Raw genomic sequence first — 23,776 nt, 5'->3', positions numbered from 1 at the left:
AGCCAGAATCGAACCTGGGTCCCTGACGCTGAGGCAGCAGTACGAACCACTGTGTTACCATGCCACTCCATTGTGCTGCCATTTCCCACGTGATTAGAATTAAAATGTAAAGTGCCAGCAACATGCAGTTAAGTGATGGGGATCTTTTCACTGGTGACTCCTGCCCATGGGGCAGAGCTGGGGTGGGGCTATAAACAGCCTCCTGGTCAAACATGGAGGCTTTTCATCAGGGCCACTACTTTCCAGCCCAGCTACATTGCCATTAACAATAGACCTACGAGCACAAAGGTAGCATGGGTGCATTTCAAAATTAAATTTCATTTGTAAGTTTTCATGTTACATTTATTCATTATACATCATTGTTATTTGTTGAGACTTGCTTATTCAGAGTTAAATGTACATTGGCATGTATTGATGCTTACATGGGAGTTGGGGACATTTCCTTTATTGTGAATGAAACAATGTTGTGTTTTACATTCACTCTCTATTGAATGTTCATGTTAATGTCTCAGCACTCGGTGGGACATGCCTGAACTTGCACTTACCTGACCCTCCCTTCTGTGTATTGTAAAGGTTCATAGTCTGAGATCACTCTCAACTAGAATAGGGATAGAATAGGATAGAATTTACAGTGCAGAAGGAGGCCATTCGACCCATCGAGTCTGCACCAGCGCTTGGAAAGACCACCCTACTTAAGCCCACACATCCACTCTATCCTCGTAACCCAGTAACCCCGCTTAATCTTTTTTGGGGGGTGACTATGGGCAATTTAACATGGCCATGCACCTAACCTGCACATCTTTGGACTGTGGGAGGAAACCGGAGCACCCAGAGGAAACCCACGCACACATGGGGAGAATGTGTAGACTCTGCACAGACCGTGAACTAAGCCGGAAATCGAACCTGGGACCCTGGAGCTGCAAAGCAACCACTGTGCTACCATGCTACCACCGGGTGGTGGTTGATGGGAAATGTTCAGAATGGAGTACAGTCACAAGTGGAGTACCACAAGGATCTGTTCTGGGGCCGTTGCTGTTTGTCATTTTTATCAATGACCTAGAGGAAGGCGCAGAAGGGTGGGTGAGTAAATTTGCAGACAATACTAAAGTCGGTGGTGTTGTCGATAGTGTGGAAGGATGTAGCAGGTTACAGAGGGATATAGATAGGCTGCAGAGCTGGGCTGAGAGGTGGCAAATGGAGTTTAATGTAGAGAAGTGTGAGGTGATTCACTTTGGAAGGAATAACAGGAATGCGGAATATTTGGCTAATGGTAAAGTTCTTGAAAGTGTGGTTGAGCAGAGGGATCTAGGTGTCCATGTACTTAGATCCCTGAAAGTTGCCACCCAGGTTGATAGGGTTGTGAAGAAGGCCTATGGAGTGTTGGCCTTTATTGGTAGAGGGATTGAGTTCCGGAGTCGGGAGGTCATGTTGCAGCTGTACAGAACTCTGGTACGGCCGCATTTGGAGTATTGCGTACAGTTCTGGTCACCGCATTATAGGAAGGACGTGGAGGCTTTGGAGCGGGTGCAGAGGAGATTTACCAGGATGTTGCCTGGTATGGAGGGAAAATCTTATGAGGAAAGGCTGATGGACTTGAGGTTGTTTTCGTTGGAGAGAAGAAGGTTAAGAGGAGACTTAATAGAGGCATACAAAATGATCAGGGGGTTGGATAGGGTGGACAGTGAGAGCCTTCTCCCGCGGATGGAAATGGCTGGCACGAGGGGACATAACTTTAAACTGAGGGGTAATAGATATAGGACAGAGGTCAGAGGTAGGTTCTTTACGCAAAGAGTAGTGAGGCCGTGGAATGCCCTACCTGCTACAGTAATGAACTCGCCAACATTGAGGGCATTTAAAAGTTTATTGGATAAACATATGGATGATAATGGCATAGTGTAGGTTAGATGGCTTTTGTTTCGGTGCAACATCGTGGGCCGAAGGGCCTGTACTGCGCTGTATTGTTCTATGTTCTATGCTGTCCAGAATTGACACCCTGCATTGGACCCACATTTAGACAGGACTAACATCGCCCAAGAGGTCCCTAATTTTCTTACCTTTACTGACTGTTTCTCACCCACCCCTTCCACTGCACCCCCACCATATCCAGGATACCAGGCCGTTCCCACTTCATTCCTCCAAGCCCCCAACCCGACTCCACACGCTCTCTCCCTCCCCCCCCCCCTCCCCCACCCCCCCCCCCCCCCCCCACCCCCCCCCCACCCCCCCTCCCCATCCCACTGCCTCACCCTCACCGGTCCTGAGCCTGCATCCTGAATGCAAGCTACCATTCTGCTGCTTGTTGAAAAAGGAAACCATTGACCTTAGACACAACTGCGTAAAGCCGACTGGTACATGCCTTCCTTAAACAACATGAACCTGGTGCCATGAGATTCTCGTGCGCTGCTGACTTTATCTTGAAGGAAGGATTTCATTTTAAGAAAAAGTTTTATGCTGTTGCAAATTCATGGCATGCAAATGTATTATAAATACAAACCCACCACAGGCTGGAGTGAAACTCAACATGCGTCAAAATCACTGCTGACTCAATCTTTGCATCTCAACCCACCGTCAGGAAATTGAGATTACACATTACGCAAGTCACCCTCCACATCATGTTTTCCATTCTTTTGGGCTCCATAAAATCCCACTCAAACTGCTTCACGGTGCTTAGTAGTGAGAACCATTTTCCTTTTCCCTGGTTTCTCAGGTACTGCAATCCCTTGAGACACCTCTAACCAGGTGAGTGATCATTCAGGTTGATAGTGTCAGATTGTGGCTGATCAGAGTCAAATCAATGGGGTAAGAGAGGCATCCAGCAGAGGCAGGGCACATCCATTCAGCAAGCGAGGACACATGTGTCACAGACCTGATGATTTGATGATCTGTTGATAATGTAATGCAGGTACACTGAAGTGTTTGAAGTAAATACGACTAAAAGGTTATTAATGAAGATCAATGCTTTCCCTGAAGTCTCGACTATTTCTATTGTAGGATGGGTTTCCCTTTGCAGCAAAGGTTCCACCGAAACCGGCACCGAAACCACAGAATCGTCCCCTGCCCTCTCGGGGCTCGATACAGGACCAACTTTCACAGATATTTTCTTCACCAGCATCAGGACTTCCACTGCCAGCTCCTCCTCCACCTCCTCCTTTTGATCCTCCTTCACCATCAACATCTACCATTGAATCTCTGCACTCCGCACTTTCACAAAAGAGAGAGGCGGGTAAGACAAAGCACATTTTAAAATTCTTTCATGGGATGTGGGTGTCGATGGCAAGGCCAATATTTGTCGCCCATCACTAATTATCCTTCAGAAGGTAGTAATGAGCTTCTTGAACCATTGCAGTCCCTGAGGTGTAGGTACACCCATTGTTCTGTTAGGGAGGGAGTTCCAGGATTTTGACCCAGCGACGGTGAAGGAACGGTGATATATATATCCAAGTCAGCAAGGTGAGTGACTTACAATAATAATCTATAATAGTCTTTATTAGTGTCACAAGTAGGCTTACATGAACACAGCAATGAAGTTACTGTGAAAATCCCTAGTCGCCACACTCCGGCGCCCATTCGGGCACACAGAGGGAGAATTCAGAATGTCCAATTCACCTAACAAGCACGTCTTTCGGGACTTGTGGGAGGAAACCGGAGCACTCAGAGGAAACCCACGCAGACACGGGGAGAACATGCAGACTCCACACAGACAGTGACCCAAGCTGGGAATCGAACCCGGGTCCCTGGCGCTGTGAAGCAACTGCGCTTACCACTGTGCTACTGTGACTTGGAGGGGAACCTCCAGGTGATGGTGTTCTCAGGTATCTGCTGCCCTTGTCCTAATAGGTCGCTGTTGTGGGTTTGGAAGGTGCTGTCAAAAGAACCTGCCTTGGTGAGTTCCTGCAGTGCATCTTGTGGGTGGTACACACAGCTGACACTATGTCCGTAGTGGAAGGAGTGAGTGTTTGTGAATGGGATGCCAATCAAATGGGCTGCATTGTCCTGGATGGTGTCGAGCTTCTTCAGTGTTGTTGAGGCTACAGTCATCCAGGCAAAAGGAGAGGATTCCATCACACTCCTGACTTGTGCCTTGTAGATGGTGGACCGGTTTTGGGAAGCCAGGAGGTGAGTTACTTGGCGCAGGATTCATAACCTCTGACCTATCTTTGTAGCCACAGTATTTATATGGTTCAGTTAGGATTCATAGTTTGATTAATGATAGTCAGCATGGCTTTGTGAGGGACAGGTCATGCCTCACAAGCCTCATTGAATTCTTTGAGGATGTGTCGTGAGACACATTGATGAAGGTTGGGCAGTGGATGTGGTGTATATGGATTTCAGTAAGGCATTTGATAAGGTTCCCATGGTAGGTTCTTTCAGAAAGTAAGGGGGCATGGGATACAGGGAAATTTGGCTGACTGGATACAGAATTGGCTGGCCGAAAGAAGACAGCGACTGGTAGTGGATGGAAAGTATTCCGCCTGGAGGTCGGTGACCAGTGGTGTCCCACAGCGATCTGTTCTGGGGCCTCTGCTCTTTGTGGTTTTTATAAATGACTTGGATGAGGAAGTGGAAGGGTGGGTTAGTACGGTTACTGTTGACATGAAGGTTGGTGGAGTTTTAGATAGTGTTGAAGGCTGTTGCATGTGTCATGTGAGTACCTTTAAGAAATGGATGTTCAAGCAATGTACCTTTAAGAAATGGAGCTGATCATATTACTGAAGTGATGTCAGAGGGTGGGGGGAGCTGAGCTCACTTCTGCTTTTGGTTTCAGTTTGAGAAGGCAGCTGGGAGTGTCTGTGTGTTTTGCTGAGAACTGCAGGAAGAAACACAGAGCTGGTCTGTTGATGTCTGCAAATCCAAACACTATAAATTATTGAATGTAACCTGGTGTGTTCTCATTTTTGAAGGTTTGAAGTCTTTTGGATGTTTAAAGGAACAGTTTGAAGGATTATTTAGTGTTGTAATCTTTTGGGGTTATCATTGAAGTAATGGGTGTTCAGATATTCAATGTTTGTTTTTAAAAGGTTAACTTGAGTTCAAAGAATAAACATTGTTTTGTTTTAAAAACCATTTGTCCATAATTGCTGTATCACACCTGGAGAGTACGCCGTGTGCTTCCCACACCACAATCTATTAAAAGTTGTGGGTCGGTTGAACTCCATGAAACACTTTGGGGTTCTGTAAACCTGGACCCATAACAATTGGGGGTTCGAGGGGGATAAAAGTATTGGATTGGCTTAGTGAACTTAAAGACAGTGAGGGGTGAGGATATTGTGGTTGCTTTTCAGGTGTGGTATTTTAGTTTAAGTGGGGAGTGTGTTGTGGACAATGGCTCTTTTAGAGGCTCAGAAGCTTTTGGGGGTGGAGACGGTCACACGCAGTACCTTACGGACAGAGACTAAAAGCAGACTGTTAGATTTGGCAAAAACATTGCAGTTAACATTACCTGACAAAATGCGAAAAGATGAGGTAATTACGGCAGTGGCTCAGCATTTAGAGTTGCCTGTGATACCGTTTGATTAATTGGAAATGGCAAAAAATTCAGTTGCAAATTAAACAAATGTAACATGAGAAAGAATTAAAGCAACTTGAATACGAAAGAGAGAGAGCGGAAAGAGAAAGAGAGGAAAAAGAAAAGGAGAGAGAAGAAATGAGAAAAGAAAGAATAGCCCAAGCAGAACAAAAGTAAAGAGAAAGGGAGATACAGATCAGGGAAAAAGATAAAGAGAGAGAGTTTGAACCTCAGAACATGGCCATGAAACATGACAGTCAGTTAAAATTGGCAGATGTAATGGGAAATGTACAGTTGGACGATAGTGATGAGGATAGTGAGAAAGAGCGTCATAGTCGAAGGCTTGGTGGGAATCTATTTAAATATGTCCAAGCATTGCCAAGGTTTGACGAGAAGGAGGTGGAAGCCTTTTTCATTTCATTTGAGAAGGTAGCTAAACAAATGAAATGGCCACAGGACATGTGGGTGTTACTGATTCAAACAAAGCTGGTAGGTAAAGCTAGTGAAGTGTTTGCATCACTACCGGAGGAGGTATCTGGAACGTATGAGGAGGTGAAAAAAATCCATCTTAGGTGCATATGAGCTAGTGCCTGAAGCTTACAGACAAAGGTTTAGAAATTTAAGGAAAGAATTTGGTCAAACATACATGGAGTTTGAAAGGCTCAAACAGAGAAATTTTGATAGGTGGATAAGGGCTTTGAAAATAGATCAAACGTATGAAGCTCTCAGAGAAATTATACTTTTGGAGGAGTTTAAAAATTCAATTCCTGATGTAGTGAGAACTAATGTGGAAGAACAGAGGGTTAAAACTGCATGGTTAGCAGCAGAAATGACAGATGATTATGAATTAGTTCATATATCAAAGCTTCATTTCTGACATCAGTTTCAGCCGGTGAGGGATAGAGTCATTCCTACCACTCTCAAGGACGGATGCACCTGTGGCAGGCAGGTTGGTGACAGCTCATCCAATTTTGGCACACACACCTGATGTTAGTAAGTAAGACTTTGTATGGTCAACGGGGCGGGCATACCATTGTTGTTTTCAGTGCCAAAGTCGATGCCGGGTGGTCTGTCTGGTTCCATTCCTTTTTGACTTTTCTGTATCAGTTTGGTACATCTGAGTGGCTTACTCGGCCATTTCAGAGGACAGTTAAAAGTCAAGCACATTGCTGAGGGTCTGGAGTCACATGTAGGCCAGACCAGGTAAGGATGGGAGATTTCCTTCCCTCCAGGGTATAGAACAAAGAACAAAGAAAAGTATAGCACAGGAACAGGCCCTTCAGCCCTCCAAGCCTGTGCCGACCATGCTGCCTGTCTAAACTAAAATCTTCTACACTTCCTGGGTCCATATCCCTCTATTCCCATCCTGTTCATGTATTTGTCAAGATGCCCCTTAAATGTCACTATCGTCCCTGCTTCCACCACCTCCTCCGGCAGCAAGTTCTAGGCAGCCTCTGTGAGGTACCCTCAATAATGATGCTTAGAGATTAAACTGTAAAGAAGGCTTTATTAGGCTAATAACTATGCTACAGATTTGGACGAGAGCTGACTGCTATACAGACCATGAGGCTTGCCTTTATGTATGGCTCCCAGATGGGCGGAGCCAGAGCCGGAGTCCCCAGGGTTCCAAGCCTGGTCTTAAAGGGGACATCACCTTACATGATGATAAGGCAGTAACCGTTCATCACATTCTCCCCCTGTTTAAAAAGGAGTCCGGCGGGGGTGAAGTGCCATCATAGGTCCATCCGTCTCGGCGGCCGGATCGTCCTCCTCGATCTCCTCAGTTCGGGCGGTGGTGCGGCGGGCACGGACGTCCCGGTTGAGGGCACATCTGGGAGCACAGCGGTCGGAGCTTCGGTCCGGGTCGGGGCAGAGGAACTAGGCAGGGCCGGGGGTAGCGGAGCCGGCGCCGGCGGGGTGTGTAAAGGGGGGGCGCACGGTAGGAGCTCACCAACGGGTGGTAGGGCCGGAAGGGGGTGTGTTGTAGGGGGGCGACGGGTCCTGCAGGGGAGCGGCGCGGGAAGGGGCGTCTGTGGTGGAGGATCCAGCGGGCGCCAGATCCCGGAGGGAAACCGTATCTTGCCTGCCGTCGGAGTACTCCACGTAGGCGTAACTGGGGTTGGCGTGGAGCAGTCGGACCTTTTCAACTAGGGGGTCCGTTTTATGGCTCCTCGCGTGCCTCCAGAGAAGAACAGGTCCCGGAGCCGTCAGCCAAGGTGGAAGCGAGACCCCGGAGGTAGACTTCCTGGGGAAGAGAAACAATCGCTCATAAGGGGTCTCATTTATGCCCGTGCAGAGGAGTGACCTAATGGAGTGTAGGGCATCGGGTAGGACCTCCTGCCAGCGGGTGGTTGGGAGATTTCTCGACCGCAGGGCCAGAAGAACAGCCTTCCACACGGTCGCGTTCTCTCTCTCCACCTGCCCGTTTCCCCGTGGGTTATAGCTGGTCGTTCTGCTCGAGGCGATGCCTTTGCTGAGCAGATACTGACGCAGTTCATCGCTCATGAACGATGTACCCCGGTCGCTGTGGATATAAGCAGGGAAACCGAACAGGATGAAGATGCTGTGCAGTGCCTTAATCACCGTGGCTGAGGTTATGTCGGTGCAGGGAATGGCGAATGGGAAACGGGAGAACTCATCGATCACGGTGAGGAAATAGGCATAACGGTTGGTGGACGGGAGGGGCCCCTTGAAGTCCATGCTCAGTCGCTCAAAGAGGCCCGAGGCCTTCACGAGCCGAACCTTGTCTGGCCGATAGAAGTGCGGTTTGCACTCCGCACAGACCTGGCAGGCCCTGACCATGGCCTTGACCTCCTTGGTTGAGTAAGGTAGGTTGCGGGACTTGATGAAATGGACGAGCCGGGTAACCCCCGGGTGGCAGAGGTCATTGTGGATGGCTTGCAGGCAGTCCTCCTGCGCGTTGGCGCATCTGCCGCGGGACAGGGCATCTGGGGGCTCGTTGAGCTCTCCTGGACGATACTTGATATCGTACGAGTAGGTGGAGAGTTCGATCCTCCACCTCAAAATTTTATCGTTTTTTATTTTGCCCCGTTGCGTGTTATCGAACATATAGGCGACCGACCGTTGGTCGGTGACGAGGGTAAACCTCCTACCGGCGAGGTAGTGTCTCCAGCGCCGCACAGCCTCCACAATGGCTTGTGCCTCCTTTTCGACTGCAGAGTGTCGAATCTCGGAGGCGGTGAGGGTTCGGGAGAAGAACGCTACTGGTCTGCCTCCTTGATTGAGGGTAGCAGCCAGGGCGATGTCTGATGCATCGCTCTCTACCTGGAAAGGGATGGTTTCGTCCACCGCGTGCATGGCGGCCTTGATGATGTCGGCCTTGATGCGGTTGAAGGCCAATTGAGCTTCAGCCGAGAGGGGAAAAGTGGTGGTCTTTAGGAGTGGGCGGGCTTTGTCCGCATACTTGGGGACCCACTGGGCGTAATAGGAGAAAAGCCCCAAGCACCGTTTGAGGGCCTTGAGGCTGCGGGGGAGAGGGAGTTCCTTAAGGGGGCGGTCGGGGTCGGGACCTAGGACCCCGTCTTCCACGACATAGCCGAGGATGGCCAGCCGGGTGGTGTGGAAAACGCATTTGCCCTCGTTATAGGTCAGGTTAAGTGCTCGGGCGGTCTGGAGGAACTTTTTGAGGTTAGCGTCATGGTCCTGCTGATCATGGCCGCAGATGGTGACATTGTCCAAGTACGGGTATGTAGCCCGCAAACCGTACTGGTCCACCATTTGGTCCATCGCCCTTTGAAAGACAGAGACCCCATTTGTGACACCAAAGGGGACCCTGAGGAAGTGGAAGAGCCGGCCGGCTGCTTCGAAGGCAGTATAGGGGCGGTCTTTTGGTCGGATGGGGAGCTGGTGGTAGGCAGATTTGTGGTCGACCGTGCAAAAGACTCGGTATTGGGCGATCCGATTTACCATTTCCGCGATGCGAGGAAGGGGGTACGCAACAAGCTGCGTGAATCGGTTTATGGTCTGGCTATAATCCACGACCACCGTTTCTTCTCCCCGGACCGGACTACCACCACTTGCGCTCTCCAAGGGCTGTTGCTAGCCTCGATGACCCCCTCTCCCAGTAAACGCTGGACCTCTGACTTGATAAAAGCCATATCTTGGGCACTGTAGCGCCGGCTCCTGGTGGCGACGGGCTTACAGTCGGGAGTGAGGTTAGCGAATAGCGAGGGGGGTGCGACTTTCAGTGTCGCAAGGCAGCACACCGTGAGGGGGGGCAAGGGTCCGCCGAACTTCAGTGTCAGGCTTCGGTGGCTGCACTGGAAATCCAGTTCGAGCAGCAGGGGGGCACAGAGGTGAGGGAGGATATAAAATTTGAAACGGGTGTATTTGGCACCCTGGATCGAGAGATCCGCAATACAGTACCCGTGATTTGTACCGAGTGGGACCCAGATGCGAGGGCTATGGTTTGGGATGTGGGATGGGTGCGTAGGGAGCAGCGCCTTACCGTTTCAGGGTGGATAAAGCTCTCCGTGCTCCCGGAGTCGAAGAGGCATGCAGTGTCGTGCCCGTTGACCTGGACCTACATCATGGAGTTCAGCAGGTGTTTTGGCCGAGTTTGATCGAGGGTGATCGCACCCAGTCGCGGGTAGTCGGAGTCGTAAAATGGCAGCTGCCGTTGGTCGCACGTGTCGGGTCGAGAAGATGGCCGCCGACCAGATGGCCGCTCCCATGATTCGCACGAGGCTGATGACGCGTCAGAAGAGGACGTGTCGGGTCGGAGCGCAGCAGCATTGCGAGGCCTGCGGGCCTGAGAGCCTGATTTTCTGGCCGGCTGTTCTTTGTTTTTCTGGCCCCTGGATCTGGCCAGGCAGACCCTCGCAAAGTGCCCTTTCTTCCCGCAGTTGCTGCAGATCGCGGAGCGGGCTGGGCAGCGTGGGCGTGGGTGCTGGCCCTGCCCGCAGAAGTAGCAAGGTGTGCCCCCATGGTGAGCGGGTCGCCGCGTGGCGCAGGCCTGTAATACGGGCGAGTCTGAGGAAGTCCGGGGGGGGCTGGCAGAGTCCGCGGGGTACGTACCCAAGTTACGTCGGGCCAGCGAGGAGGCAAGCGTTAGCGTCTCCTGGAGGTCTTTTGCCCCGTTTTCGAGCAGTCGCTGCCGGATGTAGGTCGAGCGGATGCCGGACACGAAAGAATCTCTGATGTGCAGGTTCATATGGACTTCCACTGTCACATCCTGATGGTCACAGTCCCTGGCCAGCGCGGTGAGTTTCTCAACAAACTCGTCGAGCAATTCCCCCGAGCGCTGCCGGCAGGTAGAGAGCAGATGCCGGGCGTGCACCTCATTGACGGGTTTGACAAACCGCTTGCGGAGCAACTCAATCGCTTCCTCATAAATCGTCGCCTTTTCGAGCGTGGCGGAGATTCTGTGACTCACCCGGGCGTGGAGTAGACGCAGCTTGCGTGGCCCCAGGATGGGAGTCTCTGCGGAGTCCAGGTAGGCCTCGAAGCACCGCAGCCAGTATTTAAAAATTTCCTTTGCCTCCGGCATTCGTGCTTCCAGATTGAGCTTCTCTGGTTTTAGGCCTGCGTCCATCCTGAATCTAGTTTAGCCTAATAAATTGAGGTACCCTCAATAATGATGCTTAGAGATTAAACTGTAAAGAAGGCTTTATTAGGCTAATAACTATGCTACAGATTTGGACGAGAGCTGACTGCTATACAGACCATGAGGCAGGCCTTTATGTATGGCTCCCAGATGGGCGGAGCCAGAGGCGGAGTCCCCAGGGTTCCAAGCCTGGTCTTAAAGGGGACATCACCTTACGTGATGATAAGGCAGTAACCGTTCATCACACTCTGTAAAAAAACGTGCCTCGCACATCTCCTCTGAACCTTGCCCCTTGCACCTTAAACCTATGCCCCCTAGTAATTGACCCCTCTACCTTGGGGAAAAGCCTCTGACTATCCACTCAGTCTATGCCCCTCATAATTTTGTAGACCTCTATCAGGTCGCCCCTCAATGTCCGTCATTCCAGTGAGAACAAACCAGGTTTATTCAACCGCTCCTCATAGCTAATGCCCTCCATACCAGGCAACATCCTGGTAAATCTCTTCTGCACCCTCTCTAAAGCCTCCACATCCTTCTAGTAGTGTGGCGACCAGAATTGAACACGATACTCCAAGTGTAACTAAGGTTCTATACAGCTGCAACATGACTTGCCAATTCTTATACTCAGTGCCCCGGCCAATGAAGGCAAGCATGCCGTATGCCTTCCTGATTACCTTCTCCACCTGTGTTGCCCCTTTCAGTGACCTGTGGACCTGTACACCTAGATCTCTCTGACTGTTAATACTCACGAGAGTCTCCACATGCACTGTATATTCCCTACCTGCATTAGACCTTCCAAAATGCATTACCTCACATTTGTCCGGATTAAACTCCATCTGCCATCTCTCCGCCCAAGTCTCCAAACGATCTAAATCCTGCTGTATCCTCTGACAGTCCTCGTCGCTATCCGCAATTCCACCAACCTTTGTGTCGTCTGCAAACTTACTAATCAGACCAGTTACATTTTCTTCCAAATCATTTTTCTATACTACGAACAGCAAAGGTCCCAGCACTGATCCCCGCGGAACGCCACTTGTCACAGCCCTCCAATTAGAAAAGCAGCCTTCCATTGCTACTCTCTGCCTTCTATGACCTAGCCAGTTCTGTATCCATCTTGCCAGCTCACCCCTGATCCCGTGTGACTTCACCTTTTGTACTAGTCTACCATGAGGGACCTTGTCAAAGGTCTTATCCACATTGGACAACATCCACTGCCCTACCTGCATCAATAATCTTTGTGACCTCTTCGAAAAACGCTATGAAGTTAGTGAGACACGACCTCCCCTTCACAAAACCATGCTGCCTCTCGCTAATACGTCCATTTGCTTCCAAATGGGAGTAGATCCTGTCCCGAAGAATTCTCTCCAGTAATTTCCCTACCACTGATGTAAGGCTCACCGGCCTGTAGTCCCTGGATTATCCTTGCTACCCTTCTTAAACAGAGGAACAACATTGGCTATTCTCCAGTCCTCCGGGACATCACCTGAAGACAGTGAGGATCCAAAGATTTCCATCAAGGCCTCAGCAATTTGCTCTCTAGCCTCCTTCAGTATTCTGGGGTAGATCCCATCAGGCCCTGGGGACTTATCTATCTTAATATTTTTCAAGACGCCCAACACCTCATCTTTCTGGATCTCAATGTGACCCAGGCTAGCTACACACCCTTCTCCAGACTCAACATCCACCAATTCCTTCTCTTTGGTGAATACTGATACAAAGTATTCATTTAGTACCTCACCCATTTCCTCTGGCTCCACACATAGATTCCCCTGCCTATCCTTCAGTGGGCCAACCCTTTCCCTGGCTACCTTCTTGCTTTTTATGTAAGCCTAGAAAGCCTTGGGGTTTTCCTTAACCCTATTTGCCAATGACTTTTCATGACCCATTCTAGCCCTCCTGACCCCTTGCTTAAGTTCCTTCCTACGTTCCTTATATTCCACATGGGCTGCGTCTCTTCCCAGCCTTCTAGCCCTGGCAAATGCCTCCTTTTTCTTTTTGATGAGGCCAATAATATCTCGTTATCCAAGCTTCCCGAAATTTGCCGTATTTATCCTTCTTCCGCACAGGAACATGCCGGTCCTGAATTCCTTTCAACTGACATTTGAAAGCCTCCCACATGTCAGATGTTGATTTAACCTCAAACATCCGCCCCCAATCTAGGTTCTTCAGTTCCCGCCTAATATTGTTATAATTAGCCTTCCCCCAATTTAGTACATTCACCCTAGGACCACTCTTATCCTTGTCCATCAGCACTTTAAAACTTACTGAACTTACTCCCAGGATGTTGTGGGAGGCTAGGGAGGAAATTGCGGGTCCCCTAACAGAGATATTTGAATCATCGGCAGCCACAGGTGAGGTGCCTGAAGATTGGAGAGTGGCGAATGTTGTGCCCTTGTTTAAGAAGGGCAGCAGGGAAAAGCCTGGGAACTACAGACCGGTGAGCCTAACGTCTGTAGTAGGTAAGTTGCTAGAAGGTATTCTGAGAGACAGGATCTACAAGCATTTAGAGAGGCAAGGACTGATTCGGGGCAGTCAGCATGGCTTTGTGCGTGGAAAATCATGTCTCACAAATTTGATTGAGTTTTTTGAGGGGGTGACCAAGAAGGTAGATGAGGGCAGTGCAGTAGACGTTGTCTACATGGACTTTAGCAAAGCCTTTGACAAGGTACCGCATGGTAGGTTGTTGCAGAAGGTTAAAGCTCACGGGCTCCAGGGTGAGGTTGCCAATTGGATTCAAAATTGGCTGGACGACAGAAGGCAGAGGGTGGTTGTAGAGGGTTGTTTTTCAAACTGGAGGCGTGTGACCAGTGGTGTGCCTCAGGGATCGGTGCTGGGTCCACTGTTATTTGTGATTTATATTAATGATTTGGATGAGAATTTAGGAGGCATGGTTAGTAAGTTTGCAGATGACACCAAGATTGGTGGCACAGTGGATAGTGAAGAAGGTTATCTAGGATTGCAACGGGATCTTGATCAATTAGGCCAGTGGGCCGACGAATGGCAGATGGAGTTTAATTTAGATAAATGTGAGGTGATGCATTTTGGCAGATCGAATCAGGCCAGGACCTACTCAGTTAATGGTATGGCGTTGGGGAGAGTTATAGAACAAAGAGATCTAGGAGTACAGGTTCATAGCTCCTTGAAGGTGGAGTCGCAGGTGGACAGGGTGGTGAAGAAGGCATTCGGCATGCTTGGTTTCATTGGTCAGAACATTGAATACAGGAGTTGGGACGTCTTGTTGAAGTTGTACAAGACATTGGTACGGCCACACTTGGAATACTGTGTGCAGTTCTGGTCACCCTATTATAGAAAGGATATTATTAAACTAGAAAGAGTGCAGAAAAGATTTACTAGGATGTTGCCGGGACTTGATGGTTTGAGTTATAAGGAGAGGCTGGATAGACTGGGACTTTTTTCCCTGGAGCGCAGGAGGCTTAGGGGTGATCTTATAGAGGTCTATAAAATAATGAGGGGCATAGATAAGGTAGATAGTCAACATCTTTTCCCAAAGGTAGGGGAGTCTAAAACTAGAGGGCATAGGTTTAAGGTGAGAGGGGAGAGATTCAGAAGGGCCCAGAGGGGCAATTTCTTCACTCAGAGGGTAGTGAGTGTCTGGAATGGGCTGTCAGAGGTAGTAGTAGAGGCGGGTACAATTGTGTCTTTTAAAAAGCATTTAGATAGTTACATGGGTAAGATGGGTGTAGAGGGTTATGGGCCAAGTGCGGGCAACTGGGACTAGCTTAATGGTTAAAAACTGGGCGGCATGGACTGGTTGGGCCGAAGGGCCTGTTTCCATGCTGTAAACTTCTATGATTCTATGGTCACTGTTCCCAAAATGCTCCCCTACTGAAACTTCTACCACCTGGCCGGGCTCATTCCCCAATACCAGGTCCAGTACAGCCCCTTCCCTAGTTGGACTATCTACATATTGTTTTAAGAAGCCCTCCTGGATTCTCCTTACAAACTCTGCCCCGTCTAAGCCCCAAGAACTAAGTGAGTCCCAGTCAATATTGGGGAAGTTGAAGTCTCCCATCACAACAACCCTGTTGTTTTTACTCATTTCCAAAATCTGTCTACCTATCTGCTCCTCTATCTCCCGCTGGCTATTGGGAGGCCTGTAGTAAACCCCCAACATTGTGACTGCACCCTTCTTACTCCTGATCTCTACCTATATAGCCTCGCTGCCCTCTGAGGTGTCCTCCCGTCATACCGCTGTGATATTCACCCTAACCAGTAGTACAACTCCGCCACCCCTTTTACATCCCCTTCTATCCCACCTGAAACATCTAAATCCTGGAACGTTTAGCTGCCAATCCTGGGTGAACCAGATGTTTATATGACAATTGATGATAGTCTCATGGCAGCATCCCTGAATTCGCTTTCAATTTCTGTTTTTTTAAATTAATTTATTGAATTCAACATACTACGTGAGGGGGTACCAGACCTTATCAGGGACATACCTTATGAATTCATGCTCCCATTCATGATCTTCTCTCAGTGCGATCTTGTATCGGGCATTTACCTTAAACATTCACCGCCTCCACACCGACACACAGTGGCAGCAGTATGCACCATCTACAAGATGTACCACAGCAACTCGCTAAACTTCCCTCGACATCACCTTCTACCACCTCAACCAAGGACAAGAGGACCAGACACATAGGAACACCATTACCTGCCAGTTCCCCTCCAACCACACACCATTCTGACTTCGAACTATATCACTGTTCATTCACTGTTGTTGGATCAAAACCCTGAACTCCCTTCCCAACACAGACTGCAGCGGTTCAAGAAGATAGCTCACCACCACTTTTTAAATAATCTTTCTTCGAATGGGAATATCGCTGGCAAGGCCAATGTTTCTTGTTCATCAATTAGGGACGGACAATAAGTGCAGAACCTGTCAGTGACACCCAAATCCCATTAAAGAATAAAACGAGTTCTTGCCTTAACACTAATGAACAAATCTGTACAGTTTACCTTGGAGAATAAATTTGTTTCACATTGTACGATCTTCAGAGAGTGGCAGGGCTATCTCTGTAGGTGTGTACCATCTCCAGAGGGTGGCAGGGCTGTCTCTGTAGGTGTGTACCATCTCCAGAGAGTGGCAGGGCTGTCTCTGTAGGTGTGTACCATCTCCAGAGGGTGGCAGAGCTGTCTCTGTAGGTGTGTACCATCTCTAGAGAGTGGCAGGGCTGCCTCTGTAGGTGTGTACCATCTCCAGAGAGTGGCAAGGCTGTCTCTGTATCTGTGTACCATCTCCAGAGAGTGGCAGGGCTGTTTCTGGAGGTGTGTACCATCTCCAGAGAGTGACAGGGTTGTCTCTGTAGGTGTGTACCATCTCCAGAGGATGGCAGGGCTGTCTCTGTAGGTGTGTACCATCTCCAGAGGGTGGCAGGGCTGTCTCTGTAGGTGTGTACCATCTCCAGAGAGTGGCAGGGCCGTCTCTGTAGGTGTGTACCATCTCCAGAGAGTTGCAGGGCTGTCTCTGTAGGTGTGTACCATCTCCAGAGGGTGGCAGGGCTGTCTTGGTAGGTGTGTACCATCTCCAGAGAGTGGCAGGGCTTTCTCTGTAGGTGTGTACCATCTCCAGAGAGTGACAGGGCTGTCTCTGTAGGTGTGTACCATCTCCAGAGAGTGGCAGGGCTGTCTCTGTAGGTGTGTACCATCTCCAGAGGGTGGCAGGGCTGTCTCTGTAGGTGTGTACCACCGCCAGAGAGTGGCAGGGTTGTCTCTGTAGGCGTGAAATGAAATGAAATGAAAATGAAATGAAATGAAAATTGCTTATTGTCACAAGTAGGCTTCAAATGAAGTTACTGTGAAAAGCCCCTAGTCGCCACATTCCAGCGCCTGTTCGGGGAGGCTGTTACGGGAATCGAACCGTGCTGCTGGCCTGCCTTGGTCTGCTTTCAAAGCCAGTGATTTAGCCCTGTGCTAAACAGCCCCTGTTTAGCACAGGGTGGTGTACCACCGCCAGAGAGTGGCAGGGCTGTCTCTGTAGGTGCCTTTGTGATTGACTCCAGTATTCATTTTGTGAGAGCCTTGTTGTTGGAAAGTCTGAAGCTGCAGCTCTGGGCAACAACCAGTCACACCTTGCTCAAACCGCTGAGGTAAATGGTTGTGGTTTAAGCTTCATTCCAGGACTTCAGCACATAGTCTAGGCTGACACTTCAGTTAAGTGCTGATGCATCCCCGCACTGTTGAAACTGATTCCCTGAACATAAGCCTTTAAACCAAGGCCCAGTCTGGCCTGCCCATTCTCAAGAACAGCAGCAGAATTCTCCTGGTTTTGATGATATCATCCTCACTGTGAAAATATATTAAATGGGAATCATGCATCGTTGCTGTTTCCCGGACCTGCTGCTCCATTGGTTGGATCTGCATTTTCTTACACCACTACAGTAACATTATTTCATTTTGTGCATCATGAGTTATGTGACAGTTTGGAACATTGAAAGATAATGAAAAATGCCTTAAATATCGTTTTTTTTCTTCTCTTTATCTTAACAGTGTTCCTACAAGATGAGAATATCAATACACATCTTTACAGGAGGACAGCCAGTGTATACTTTTCGTACATAAACATACCTTGGAAACTCTATCTGCGCAAAGAGGTACAGAATGCCCAAACTTTGATAGTAATCAGTCACAAAGCAATCTGACGGGGGCTTTCAGTAATCAGTAACAGGTACAGAACATGGGGACTGTCAGTAATCAGTAACAGGTACAGAACATGGGGACTGTCAGTAACAGGTACAGAACAGGGGGACATTCAGTAATCAGTAACAGGTACAGAACACGGGGACTGTCAGTAATCAGTAACAGGTACAGAACATGGGGACTTTCAGTAATCAGCAACAGGAACAGAACACGGGGACTGTCAGTAATCAGCAACAGGTACAGAACACGGGGACTGTCAGTAATCAGCAACAGGTACAGAACATGGGGACTTTCAGTAATCAGTAACAGGTACAGTACATGGGGACTGTCAGTAATCAGCAACAGGTACAGAACACGGGGACTCTCAGTAATCAGTAACAGGTATAGGACACGGGGACTGTCAGTAATCAGTAACAGGTACAGGACATGGGGACTTTCAGTAATCAGCAACAGGTACAGAACACGGGGACTGTCAGTAATCAGCAACAGGTACAGAACACGGGGACTGTCTGTAATCAGCAACAGGTACAGAACACGGGGACTGTCAGTAATCAGCAACAGGTACAGAACATGGGGACTTTCAGTAATCAGTAACAGGTACAGTACATGGGGACTGTCAGTAATCAGCAACAGGTACAGAACACGGGGATTGTCAGTAATCAGGAACAGATACAGAACATGGGGACTTTCAGTAATCAGTAACAGGTACAGAACACGGGGACAGTCAGTAATCAACAACAGGTATAGGACATGGGGACTTTCAGTAATCAGTAACAGGTACAGAACATGGGGACTGTCAGTAATCAGCAACAGGTACAGAACATGGGGACTTTCAGTAATCAGTAACAGGTACAGAACACGGGGACTGTCAGTAATCAGTAACAGGTGCAGGACACGGGGACTGTCAGTAATCAGTAACAGGTACAGAACATGGGGACTGTCAGTAATCATTAACAGGTACAGGACACAGACTGTCAATAATCAGTAACAGGTACAGAACACGGGGATTGTCAGTAATCAGGAACAGGTACAGAACATGGGGACTGTCAGTAATCAGTAACAGGTACAGAACACGGGGACTGTCAGTAATCAGCAACAGGTACAGAACACGGGGACTTTCAGTAACAGGTACAGAACACGGGGACTGTCAGTAATCAGTAACAGGTACAAAACACGGGGACTGTCACTAATCAGTAACAGGTACAGAACATGGGGACTTTCAGTAATCAGTAACAGGTACAGAACATGGGGACTGTCAGTAATCAGTAACAGGTACAGAACATGGGGACTTTTAGTAATCAGTAACAGGTACAGAACATGGGGACTTTAAGTAATCAGTAACAGGTACAAAACAAGGGGACTCTCAGTAATCAGTAACAGGTACAGGACACGGGGACTGTCAGTAATCAGAAACAGGTACAGAACACGGGGACTGTCAGTAATCAGCAACAGGTACAGAAAATGGGGACTTTCAGTAATCAGTAACAGGTACAGAACACGGGGACTGTCAGTAATCAGCAACAGGAACAAAACACGGGGACTGTCAGTAATCAGCAACAGGTACAGAACAAGGGGACTCTCAGTAATCAGCAACAGGTACAGAACACGGGACTGTCAGTAATCAGTAACAGGTACAGAACATGGGGACTTTCAGTAATCAGTAACAGCTACAAAACACGGCGACTTTCAGTAATCAGCAACAGGTACAGAACACGGGGACTTTCAGTAACAGGTATGTGGTGTTGGGTGTTCTGACACACAGATGAGCCAACACAGTTGCATATGGTACAACACTTCTTTATTTAAACTCACTATTTACAACTTGGTCTTTGCACTCTGCACGTGGGGGGCTCCCTGCTTGTGGTGTTTCATCAGCTCTTTCTGTTCCCTTCTCCCCAGACCTACTGACCTCCAGGTGTCGTGCTCGTGCTTTTTTATGTGGTTGGTGTTCTTGTCTGTGATTGGTTGTGGTGTTGTGTACTCTGATTTGCCTGTTAGTGTGTCCATCATGATGTGTGTGTTTGAATATCATGACATCCCCCCTTTTTACAAAGATATGTGCCTACGTGGTAATAAATATGATCGTGACGTGAGTGCATCTAAGAGTGTGTGTGTGTCGTGTGCAGCATGTGTCTATGACGGAACTATGTACATGGGGCGATGTCGAGTGCGTCACATGAATCCAGTTGTACCATAACATAACAGAAATGCGAACGAGAGAAGAAGAAAAAAAAAATTTGATCAGTTGCCCAGTCAGACGACATCTGGAACGATAAACAACAACAGGTTATCATGTAAAATTGTCCAACTTATTAAGCATATGAACTGTATTATAAGTCCATTCTAATGGGTTTGCGACGAATTCGGGTTGACCGCCTTAAGGGTGGATCAAGAACCACCGGCTGCTGTGCAGGCATGGCCATGGGTGGCGATGGAAAGGGCGTGATGTGCGGCAGCTCCACAAAGTCATCCTCGGAAGCCTGTTGAGGATCTGGCGTGTTGTGTGGCTGTGAGCGTGGAAGTCGGCGAAGGGCGCGCCGATTGCGGCGACGCACGGAACCATCCGGCATGCGAACCAGGAACGAGCGGGGAGCCACTTGTCGGAGGACTTCGGCCGGTGCTGACCAGCCACCATACGGTTGATGGACGCGTACTTTGTCTCCGGAGGACAGGGGGGGCAGGTCCGTCGCTCGTGTGTCGTACCGCCCTTTCTGGCGATCACGCTGCAGTTGCATGTTCCGAAGAACCGCCTCATGGTCTGTTGTCGGTGCCAGGACGGAAGGTACCGTCGTCCTGAGGGAGCGACCCATTAGTAGCTGCGCTGGCGAGAGGCCCGTGGATAACGGGGCCGATCGATAGGCCAGCAAGGCAAGGTTAAAGTCCGATCCGGCATCAGCCGCCTTGCACAGGAGCCGCTTTGCGATGTGGACACCCTTTTCAGCCTTCCCGTTCGATTGTGGATGCAGAGGGCTGGATGTCACATGAGTGAAACCATATGCTGCGGCAAAGGACGACCATTCACGGCTGGCAAAACAAGGTCCATTGTCTGACATGACAGTCCTTGGAATGCCATGGCGAGCAAACGTTTCCTTGCAGGCCCCAATGACTGCGGACGACGTCAGATCATGGAGAGGCATGACTTCCGGGTAGTTTGAGAAGTAGTCTATAATAACAATGTAATCTCTGCCGAGCGCGTGAAATAGGTCAACACCCACCTTCGCCCAGGGGGACGTCACCATCTCGTGTGGTAGAAGTGTTTCCGGAGGTTGCGCTGGCTGAAACCTCTGACAGGTTGTGCAGTTGAGCACCATGTTGGCTATGTCTTCATTAATACCCGGCCAATATACCGCCTCCCGGGCCCTTCGTCTGCATTTTTCGACGCCCAAGTGGCCTTCGTGTAGTTGACGAAGAATCATCTGGCGCACACTGTGTGGAATGACGATCCTATGCGATTTCATAAGGACCCCGTCTATATTGGTGAGATCATCTCGCACATTATAAAACTGGGGGCACTGCCCTTTTAGCCACCCTTCCGTCATGTGGCGCATCACTCGCTGCAGCAGAGCGTCAGTCGCCGTCTCTGCGCGTATGTGGGCCAGACTAGGATCATCAGCTGGCATATTTGCTGCTGTCAGAGTCACGTGTGCCTCAATTTGACGCACGAACCCCTCTGCATCTGGTGGTGTGCTCACTGCTCGGGAAAGAGTGTCCGCCACGATGAGTTCCTTCCCCGGAGTGTAGATCAGTTCAAAATCGTACCTCCTGAGTTTGAGTAAGATGCGCTGGAGGCGAGGAGTCATGTCGTTCAGGTCTTTGTTAATGATGTTGACCAGGGGGCGGTGGTCAGTTTCGACCGTGAATCGTGGCAGGCCATACACATAGTCGTGGAACTTGTCCAGTCCAGTTAACAAGCCCAGGCATTCTTTTTCGATTTGCGCGTAGCGCTGTTCGGTAGGGGTCATGGCTCGTGAGGCATACGCAACCGGGGCCCATGATGACGTGCTGTCTTTTTGGAGGAGTACCGCTCCAATACCAGATTGGCTGGCGTCTGTTGAGATCTTTGTAGGGCGAGTCGTGTCAAAGAAGGCCAGCACTGGTGCCGTGACCAGTTTGTGCTTGAGCTCCTCCCATTCCCGCTGATGCGACTGGTGCCAGTTGAATTCCGTCGATTTTTTTACGAGATGGCGCATGTTTGTTGTATGAGAAGCCAGGTTGGGAATGAACTTCCCAAGGAAGTTGACCATGCCGAGGAATCTTAAGACAGCCTTCTTGTCAGCCGGTCGTGGCATGGCTGTGATGGCGCTAACCTTGTCTGCATCGGGACGGACCCCGGACCTTGAGATGTGGTCCCCGAGGAATTTCAGCTCCGTCTGGCCGAAAGCACACTTCGCACGGTTGAGACGCAGGCCATTTTGCCGTATGCGGGTGAAGACACGTCGCAGACGATGCATGTGTTCCTGCGGAGTGGTGGACCAAATGATGATATCGTCCACATATACACGTACCCCTTCGATGCCTTCCATCATCTGTTCCATAATGCGGTGGAATACTTCAGATGCCGAAATGATGCCGAATGGCATCCGGTTGTAGCAGAATCTGCCAAAAGGGGTGTTGAATGTGCATAGTCTTCGGCTGGCCGGGTCCAGTTTGATCTGCCAGAATCCTTTGGACGCATCCAATTTAGTGAATATGTTGGCTCGCGCCATCTCGCTGGTGAGGTCTTCTCGTTTCGGGATGGGATAGTGTTCCCGCATGATGTTGTTGTTCAGATCTTTTGGATCTATACATATACGGAGCTCGCCAGAGGGCTTCTTTACACAGACCATGGAGCTGACCCATGGCGTGGGCTCCGTGACCTTGGATAGGACCCCTTGGTCCTGAAGAATCTGCAGTTGTGCCTTGAGGCGGTCTTTGAGAGGCGCAGGAACCCTGCGAGGTGCGTGAACGACAGGGATGGCGTCCGGTCTGAGTCGAATCTTGTACGTGTGTGGCAATGTCCCCATGCCTTCAAAAACCTCCTGGTTGTGAGCGAGGAGGGAATGGAGATTCGCGTGGAACTCAGCATCCGGGAAGTCGGATATCTCATCTGGAGAGAGAGACATGATGCGCTGTACCAGGTGAAGGACCTTACACGCTTGTGCGCCCAGTAACGAGTCCTTTGATGAGCCCACAACTTCGAAGGGGAGTGTGGCCGTGTACCTCTTGTGAGTCACCTGTAGCTGGCAAGATCCTATGGACGGGATAACGTTCCCGTTATAGTCAACCATCTTAAGCCGGGATGGTGTGATGGGTGGTTTGACCTTCATGGCCTGGACTGCAGAGTAAGCAATCAGGTTGGCGGATGCGCCGGTGTCCAGACGGAAGGCGACGCGCGATCGGTTGACCGTCAGGGTGGCACACCACTCATCGTCTGGATTGATGGCATTGACCTTGTTGACATCAATGACGGCAACTCGGAAGTCATCCTGGTCATCTGCATCACTTAATTGGAAGTCTTGATGCGTGGGCTGGACGGTCCTGACTCGTGTGCGAGGTTGTCGAGGATGCGCCGGATCCATGGGTTGAGCCGCACGACAGCGGGCTGCGTAGTGGCCTATCATGGCACATCTGTTGCACTGTCGGTATTTTGCAGGACATTGCCCTTTTAAGTGTAGACCTCCACAATTTCTGCACGTCATGACGTCACGGCGTTCGTTGCGCCACTGCGCATGCGCAGTGCGATCTTGCGGTGGGCGCGCCTGCGCAGTGCGTCCCTCGTTGTGGCCGTTATTTTTGGCGCGCACCTGCGCGGGAGACCGCGAAAAGCGCGGGAAGCGGCCGCTGTCGTCCGGGCCGTGGGGCGGGAAGAAATCGACGGCCTGGATGCGTTCAACGTCGTGGGCGGCCTGGCTTGCCGATTCGACGGCTGGGGACCCCCTCCGTGCCAACTCGGACGCCTGAAATCGGGCAAAACGGCAGGTAGCATTTTCATGGAGGACACAGGCTTCCACAGCAGACGCTAAGGTGAGGCTCTTTATTTTAAGAAGCTGCTGGCGTAGGCCACT

General features: G+C 49.8%; 1 protein-coding gene across 1 annotated transcript in view; it reads left to right on the top strand.

The window, feature by feature from the left end:
* LOC140395321 (unconventional myosin-XVB-like) overlaps positions 1 to 23,776 on the top strand; it is a 344,508-nt gene that overhangs the window by 7,783 nt on the left and 312,949 nt on the right. Inside the window, exons 2-3 of the mRNA XM_072482943.1 lie at positions 2,992 to 3,223; positions 17,583 to 17,686. Coding sequence (XP_072339044.1) covers positions 2,992 to 3,223; positions 17,583 to 17,686 — 336 coding nt within the window. The remainder of the gene's footprint in view (positions 1 to 2,991; positions 3,224 to 17,582; positions 17,687 to 23,776) is intronic.

This window comes from Scyliorhinus torazame, chromosome 18 (assembly GCF_047496885.1).
Source record: "Scyliorhinus torazame isolate Kashiwa2021f chromosome 18, sScyTor2.1, whole genome shotgun sequence".
Lineage (NCBI taxonomy): Eukaryota > Metazoa > Chordata > Chondrichthyes > Carcharhiniformes > Scyliorhinidae > Scyliorhinus > Scyliorhinus torazame.
This window is presented reverse-complemented; position numbering and strand designations above follow the sequence as displayed.